The sequence below is a fragment of the Epinephelus moara genome, chromosome 14 (assembly GCF_006386435.1).
Source record: "Epinephelus moara isolate mb chromosome 14, YSFRI_EMoa_1.0, whole genome shotgun sequence".
In the NCBI taxonomy this organism is placed as follows: domain Eukaryota; kingdom Metazoa; phylum Chordata; class Actinopteri; order Perciformes; family Serranidae; genus Epinephelus; species Epinephelus moara.
In genome coordinates this window covers 6092719-6101212 of record NC_065519.1, presented here as the reverse complement: position 1 = coordinate 6101212, position 8494 = coordinate 6092719, and the positions used below count along the sequence as shown (strand labels likewise).

The 8494-nt window shown below is 41.8% G+C and overlaps 3 protein-coding genes and 1 long non-coding RNA gene across 9 annotated transcripts in view; 1 reads left to right on the top strand and 3 right to left on the bottom strand.

Moving 5' to 3' along the window:
- The window catches only part of LOC126401471 (E3 ubiquitin-protein ligase TRIM68-like), a 34660-nt gene extending 27018 nt beyond the window's left edge, over positions 1–7642 (bottom strand). Inside the window, exon 1 of the mRNA XM_050062772.1 lies at positions 7553–7642. The gene's annotated coding sequence lies outside the window, so the exon portion shown is untranslated. The remainder of the gene's footprint in view (positions 1–7552) is intronic.
- The window catches only part of LOC126401468 (E3 ubiquitin-protein ligase TRIM39-like), a 16678-nt gene extending 8960 nt beyond the window's left edge, over positions 1–7718 (bottom strand). The window contains exon 1 of one of the 6 annotated variants that reach the window (XM_050062769.1): positions 7654–7718. The gene's annotated coding sequence lies outside the window, so the exon portion shown is untranslated. Of the gene's footprint in view, positions 1–274; positions 530–7478; positions 7605–7653 lie in introns of those variants that run through there. The other 5 variants (XM_050062767.1, XM_050062770.1, XM_050062766.1 and 2 more) reach the window with 5 other exon arrangements.
- LOC126401494 (uncharacterized) overlaps positions 1–8494 on the top strand; it is a 43441-nt gene that overhangs the window by 17190 nt on the left and 17757 nt on the right. The window lies entirely within an intron of this gene.
- Positions 3382–8494, bottom strand: part of LOC126401477 (E3 ubiquitin-protein ligase TRIM21-like) — a 12495-nt gene continuing 7382 nt past the window's right edge. Inside the window, exon 2 of the mRNA XM_050062781.1 lies at positions 3382–4364. Within this exon, the coding sequence (XP_049918738.1) occupies positions 3465–4364 (900 nt within the window). The 3' untranslated portion in view covers positions 3382–3464. The remainder of the gene's footprint in view (positions 4365–8494) is intronic.

The window sequence follows — 8494 nt, the reverse complement described above, 5'->3', positions numbered from 1 at the left end:
CAGAAGTTGTGTCCACATGGTGTGCTGACTGGATCAGTGAACACATCCAGACAGATGGAGCACAGAAACTGATCTTCAGACAGTGAACTGCTGGCAGCAGCCATATCTAAACAATGAGAGCAACAATGAAAGTGTGAAAAAGCAAAACTAGAATGTCAGAATTCTTGATTATCTGTTTGAAAATATGAAAGTATAATGACTATACATATAGCTACAGTGCACATACGTAAAAGTTTCATTTAACAAGTCTTGTTCTTAAATGAAAAGGTGACACCCTGTGTGAGCACAGTGCAGGTATGTGGTAATGCTGGTTGTTTAAACACAGTAGATATGATCAGCTGTACTCACCAGTGTGCAGAGACTCTGGGAGCTTAGTTCCCTATATTCTATCTTCAAAGACAAACAGCAAGACGTATCTCAACTTACAGTTCTCATCTTACAGTTCTCCCGTCGATTTTACTAACTTTTAGTTTCCTTTCAGGAGTCGGACGTTGAAGTCTTGTTGTTTTCCTGTCTTGTTGTAGCTCCGCCTTTTTTCAGCTCTATTGGAGCCAAGTTGAGGAAGCTGTATACAGCCACCCTGTAATAATTGCAGACTTTTTTTTAAGTCATCTTTCTTTTGAAACACGATTCTGTAGCAGCTAATAGAGCATACATTGACAAACAGACAACAAATGAGGTCAGTCTATGAAATACAGGAGCTTACTGTATTTTTTTTTTTACACATTTTGACTTGTTACAGCAGGAAAAGCAAAGCACTGGTGTCATCATCAACAACAAAGACAGCTCAGTTTATTCACGTGTCTCAGTAAGCCATGTGCAGGAAGTGCTGTTTCCTGTTGTAGAGTGAGTGACTAACAGACAGCTACTTGACAGAGACAGCAAAGTAGCTTGACGACACAGCATAAAGCAAGTATGATGCTGAATATATCAAACTGTGTGGACCTTGATAAATCCACAGGGTCAGAGATGTGTTACTATAAAAAGAAGGATTTTTTGCAAAGTTAAAGCTAAAATGTCATGAACACTAGGATTTAGCAATAAACTAATAACTGATAATAACAAGCACTTAGGCAGGAGAATTTAGGGGAGTGAGATCAGAGCTGGGGCTGACCACAGGCGGCTGGGAATCAAAAAAGGGGGAAGCGGTCCGTGAACTAACCACCTGTGACTCTGCACACCAATGAAAAAACAAATCATGAGAAACACCACCACCAGATGACTGGACTGCCACCCTACGCCCACAGCAAAGGAGGGTGATTGAAACCCTGCCATGAGGTGCTATGGATCATCCTGGTGAACAAACACAAGAAAAACACAAAGGTCAATATGTATAAAACTCACCCACATTCATTCACACATTCACTCACACTCAATTGACCAGTGCTACAAAACCACAAAACCTTAATCTAAATATACAAAATTACAATGAATTTTACATTTAATTCCAACTAAGGCCAAAAGCAGTGTAATGGAAAATTAACATTATACATATATATACAGTAAAGCAGTAAACATTCATTACAATAAAAGGGATAGGGCAGCAAGCCCAGCCTTCGGGGGGGCGGAGAGCCAACACTTGTGGCTGAGGAGCTTGTCAAAGACCTGAACAGCCAAAACACCAAAGCAGCCACGACACAGGAGATAGAGCTGTGAGCCAAAAGAGCCAGAAACACTGAATGCCACAACAGCTGCAGATATTAGGGTGTGGTGGCCCAGTGACACGCCACACACTAAACTGCAGCCTAAAAATAGGACCAAATGATGCCATTAATAGTTCCGGTAATCATTACTTTTTTCAGTGTTAGTCTTCTTTGTTGGGTGATTTAACACATAGATACCAATGAGCTAAGGCACAGCCTCACAGAAGACAGGAGGGTGTGAGCAGCAAAGGTGTGCGGCTCCATCACACTGCAGCAATAAAGCATAACAATAATCAGCTGTGATAATCAGCTGGGAGCTGTGTGACAGACAAGATGGAGAAAAGTCAGATAACACAACTACCTATATGGATGAGGAGGGTGTCAAAAGTGTGCCACGATATCAGTCACGCTGTCGCCCACGCCAAACAAAGGCTCCACCGTGCCAGGCTGCAGCCACCACCACAGGGAGATCAGATAGAGAGGAAGGAGAGAGGTGGAGGCGTGGCCACCCACCTGGATATAAAGGTGCTCACAGGGCCGCCCAGCACTCAGTGTGCCATGCAGTGGCAGGGAGGGAGATAACTGATATAAATGTATAAATATCTTTGTCTCTGTTCTTCATAAGGATGTTGTTTTCATTTATGAGAGTCTTAACTATATCATATTAAGGTTTTAGAAGTGCATGTTAATTTTAAGCCTTTTAAAATACACATTTTGACCCATGTCCTTTGTCGGGGACAGTGCCACTTGCTTCTTATCATTTTCAATCTTACTAATGGAAACAGAGCACAGCGTTACATGCTGGGCTTTTAACCTTTATGTTAACATCAAAAAGTATTATTGGATGTATTAAAATCATGACTGACAAAGTCCTATCTACATGCTTGGCATAATAAAAACCTATGAGGTCTACAATACACTCATTATTTATTATTGCTAATGATTCATTATACAGCATACGCAGACATACGGGCAGACAGATAATATGGCTGTTGCTCTGACACAAGGAGGTCATGTTTGAAATTTTACAAACTTCTTAAAATGTTGAAGTGAGAAGTTCTTTTTTTAACCATAGACATCCACCATTTAATACATGTCACCTAGAAAAAGGTGTATTTGAAAAATTATCCATATTCTTTTTTAAATAAAAACTGATGTGAAAACTGGACAACTGAGGAAACACGTAGGCTAAAGGCATGAAGGTCACCTGCTGTTTGATTTCAATTTTAATCAGTTGTTAAAAATCACAGCAAAACACACCCAAGCTGGGCCTGATGTGATAATCTGAAATTTCAGAACAGGTTTAACACTTAGATTACATGACATTGTACAAGATCAATTAAACCCTTGTTATCAATGCATAGTGTTACAGTAGAAAGGAGCAATGGGATGTGTAATAAAGGTCTCCACTATTAATCAAAATATTACCAAAATCCCATTATTGCCAAGTGCAATATTCAAACCACAGGAGCTGCAGTATTTGGATCAAGGTAAAATGTGTCACAGCGTACCATTAATAACGAAGTCATGTTTACAGAGATCCCCGAGCCTAAAAATCATATTCCAGACATTGAGAAACATGCTTGTTTGGTACAGACACCCAAAAAAATCACATTATCATTTTTATATTTTTTAACATATAGGCCTATATATATATATATATATATATATATATATATATATATATATATATTTTTTTTTTTATTTATTTTTTTTATTTTTTTCAGTGAATATGAACTCCAAAAATGACCTTTCCCATTAAGAAAGTTCATCTTATCTCATCTCAAAGTGAGTCTGTCTGCAGAAAATGACATCATTCCACTAAGTAGGGTTGACAGGACAGATGATCAGAGGGGCAGAGTTTTTACCATCCTGATTTGCACAGGGAGAGAAGAATGGGTGGAGTTTTCCAGTGAAGGAGCAGCCAGTATAGGTGTCGATAAGAGCTGCAGCATCAACGTCATAAAAGGAGACCAGACCCTCGTCATAATCTACAAACACCCCCACCTTCTCAGGCTTCAACTTCTGAGAGAGACGGACCAAGGACTCAGTAACAGAATGGTAGATATTTTCATTGATCAACCATATTGTCCAGTAACCATTGTTTGTGCTTACATTGATTGGCCCCTTTCTGTTGGCTGACTCTCTGACAACTCCTAAAGCCAAATTAGTTTTCCCTTTCACCTGAACCTGAAAGTAAAATCTTCCTGAAGAAACAAACTGCTTCCCCAAGACACAGAGACCAAGAGAAAATCTCTTTGGGTTTTCTGGGAGATTCTTCCTCACAGTACCATCATGTACTTGTTTCCCATCTTCAGACAGGATGAGTCGGGGATGTGCTGTATCAGGATCAAGTGTGACGTCCACTGCATACTGCTGGACTGTCTTTAACTCAAACTCTGTGAGAAGCTTCTTCATCTCATTTTTGAGCATCTCCACCAACTGATCAACAGCTGTCCTCACAGTCCCCTCATATGAAGGAAGGCAGACTTTGACCTCTGTCCAGTTCTTGGTGGGTGGAGCAGCATCCAGGGATGGAAACTTCTGGACGAGGTTAAGGTGGTCTTCTAAGAGTAAGAACTGCTCCAGCTCAGAGCTTCTCTTCTCCAGCTCAGAAATTTCCTGTTCCAGCTCTTTGATGAAGCCTTCAGCCTGTTTCTCTGTCATTCTGTGCTTTTCTTCAGTCGACTCAATAACTTTGGCCTGGTTTCTCTCAATAGCCTCCTTCAGCTTGGTGAAGACATGATTTTTGATTGCTATCTCTTTGTCTGCAATTTCCCTGCTGACACTGACTGAACGTTTGAACTCTTGAATCTTGAGTCGTCTCTCCTCGATCATTTGCTTAACTCCAGCCTCTGTCTTACCCAGCTTGACCATGTTTCTTTCATATTCTTCTTTTAGAGGCACAACATCATGTGACTTGTGATCCAAAACTGTGCAGAACATGCAGACACACATCTGGTCGGTTTTACAGAACAGCTCCAGCAGTTTATCGTGCTTCGTACACATCCTGCCTTCCAGGTTCTCCACAGGGTCGATCAGCTGATGCCTTTTCAGGCCTGACGCTGTCAGATGAGGCTCCAGGTGAGTCTCACAGTAGGAGACCAGACACACCAGGCAGGACTTCAGGGCCTTCAATTTGGTTCCAGTGCAGACGTCACAGGGAACGTCTCCTGGTTCAGCAGCTTGTTGCTCTGAGCTGCTGGCTCTCTGTTGAGCTGACTGTCTGAAGTGAGAAACCATCTCAGAGACAAAAGTATTGACCTGCAGCTCAGGTCTTGTGTCGAAAATCTTTTTACAGTTGGGACACTGATAGTGGACATTAATATTCCAGTGTTCAGTGATGCAGTTCTTGCAGAAGTTGTGTCCACATGGTGTGCTGACTGGATCAGTGAACACATCCAGACAGATGGAGCACAGAAACTGATCTTCAGACAGTGAAGTGCCGGCAGCAGCCATATCTAAACAACGAGAGTAACAATGACTCAAAACTAGAATGACAGAAATCTTAATTATTTGTTTCTGAAATATCAGTGTATGATTACCATCAGCATTTAAGCTCTAATTCCTCGCTTCTCTCCTCCTCTGAACTTCTCCCCCACTGCCAGCCGTTCTTCAGTTTCCAGCTCCCGGCTGCTTCTCAGACCTCATCCGCAAATCCAAGCCCTCCACATGTCAGCTAGATCCCCTCCCCACAACTCTGGTCAAATACTGCCTCTCCTCTCTGCTCCCCCTTTGCCCCATTTCTGACCTACCTTTCATTTCCAAAATCACCTGCTGTGATGGGACAAGTACGAGACAACTAGTACGAGCACGAGTTGAAAAAACGGCTGCCACTAAACTTCACTCCCATTTATCTCACAACTGCCTCTATAAACGACCTCCTCATGGCAGCTGATTCCGGTTTCCTCACTATTCTCATCCTCCTTGATCTGAGTGCAGCCTTGGATACAATTTCTCACACCATTCTCCTCAACAGATTATCTTCCATTGGCATCATTCACACTCCCCTAGACTGGTTCCATTCATATCTCTCAGGCCGCACTCAGTTCATCCAACTCAAGTCCTTCAGCCCTCCCCCATTACTTCAGGTGTGCCCCAGGGCTCTGTCCTAGGGCTGCTCGATTGTGGAAAAAATAATAATCACGATTATTTTGGTCAAAATTGAAATCACGATTATGCAAACAATTATGCGGCGCACGTGATGACTTAGATTATGCAAACAATTATGCGGCGCACGTGATGACTTATCCCGTTTACACAATGGCATGTTATTTCTGTCTCTACATGCACGTCTAAAATTCTCCTCTGTTCATTGTATCGCGCACGGCGGAGCTCGCCCCAGATGCACACACACATACACAAACACACACACACACACACACACATAGATACGCGTGCATGCGCACGCACACACACACACACAAACACACACACACACCAACCTCTCTTGCTCTCCCTCTGCCATTTTCCACATGCTGTTTTTGAAATCTTCGGCGATCACCTGCCCCTCGCATTACTCGTAGTTCACCTACTTGACTGGCTCGAGGAGTGAAAAGAGGAAAGGAGGGGTGGGGGAGGTCTTGCGCATGCACGGCTTCCGGGTGCGTTTGATTTGCAACACAAGACGAGAGTAAACTGACAAGAAGCGTATAATTGTTTTATGTCGATTATTTTGTTTTCATAATCGTTGAAAGCCCAAATCGTAATCTGGATTAAAATTCGATTAATCAAGCAGCCCTACTCTGTCCTGGGGCCCCTCCTCTTCATCACTTACCTCCTTCCCCTTGGCAATATTTTCCGCAAATTCAATATCCATTTCCACTGCTTCGCAGATGACACCCAGCTCTACCTATCCAGCAAACCAACTTCCACCCTCCCACCCTCCTCCCTCACTACCTGTTTATCTGAAATAAAATCCTGGTTCACCTCAAACTCATCAGCAATATATCACAATATATGTGACCAAAAAAGAAAAAAATACCCATAAAAAGGAAAACGTCTGTAATTATGCATTTATTCCAAAACTTCACACATTTTTTGTTCAAAACTGCTGGCTTTGTACATGAAACAATGTACAAAGAAACATGTGCATGAATACTTTTGCATAGTGCCTCACTGCCTCCTAGGCTTATAAACACTGGACAGCTAGACACATTAAAGTGCATGAACATTACCTCATCTACGGGATTTGCGCCCCCACAAACAGGGCAGGACACATTAAGTACTGACGGTGACAATGGGGGAAATCCATTGTGTGTGTTGTAATAAAATATCTATATTTGCCTTCAGTGTATCGATTATTTATTGTGAGAGAGAGCACAACAATATATTGCAAAAACGATTTTTTTGTCCCACCCCTAATACCTTCAAGGCCATCCATAACCTCGCCCCTCCTTATTTGTCCGATCTCCTCCACATTGCCACCTCCTCCCGCTCCCTCAGATGCTCCTCCTCCATCCACCTCTCTGTGCCCGCCTCAATACCATGGGGAGCAGAGTCTTCAGTCGCTCTGCTCCCCAACTCTGGAACTCACTCCCACCGGACATCCGTAACATCAACTCTTTTCCACTGTTCAAATCTAGACTCAAAACCCACCTGTTCAAGATGTCTGTAATTGGATTGTTCAATTTCATTCTGTGTAGTTTTTATTGTTTTGTTTTATTGCTGTACAGTGTCCTTGAGTGTTCTGAAAGATGCTTATAAATAAAATGTATTATTATTATTTTTATTACTACAATGTTATAAGGCTTTTTTTAATAACATATAGCTACAGTGCACATTAGTAAAAGTCTCATTTAACAAGTCTTGTTCTTAAATGAAAAGGTGACACACCCTGTGTGAGCACAGTGCAGGTATGTGGTAATGCTGGTTGTTTAAACACAGTAGATATGATCAGCTGTACTCACCAGTGTGCAGAGACTCTGGGAGCTTAGTTCCCTATATTCTATCTTCAAAGACAAACAGCAAGACGTGTCTCAACTACAGTTCTCCCGTCGATTTTACTAACTTTTAGTTTCCTTTCAGGAGTCGGACGTTGAAGTCTTGTTGTTTTCCTGTCTTGTTGTAGCTCCGCCTCGTTTCAGCTCTATTGGAGCCAAGTACAGGAAGCTGTATACAGCCACCCTGTAACTATTGCAGACTTTTTTTTAAAGTCATCTTTGTTTTGAAACACGATTCTGTAGCAACTATTAGAGCATACATTGACAAACAGACAACAAATGAGGTCAGTCTATGAAATACAGGAGTATACTGTATTCGTTTTTGTTTTGTTTTTACAAATTCTGACTTGTTATAGCAGGAAAAACAAAGCACTGGTGTCACTAATAACATTACAGACAGCTCAGATTATTCACGTGTCTCAGTAAACCATGTGTAGGAAGTGCTGTTTCCTGTTGTAGAGTGAGTGACTAACAGACAGCTACTTGACAGAGACAGCAAAGTAGCTTGACGACACGGCATAAAGAAAGTATGATGCTGAATATATTAAACTGTGTGGACCTTGAACTAATCACAAAGGAGAAACCTGGACCCGTGGCTGGACCAGTTGGGAATCACTGCTTTAAAATAATGAGGTCACACAGGTTTGAATGAATCCACAGGGTCAGAGAAAAGTTACCATTACAAAGAAGGATTTTTTTTTTGACAAAAATTAACCAACAATATCAATCAATCATCAATCAATTTTATTTATAAAGCCCAATATCACAAATCACAATTTGCCTCACAGGGCTTTACAGCATACCACATCCCTCTGTCCTTTGGACCCTCACAGCGGATAAGGAAAAACTCCCCAAAAAACCCCTTTAACGGGGGAAAAAACGGTAGAAACCTCAGGAAGAGAGCAACTG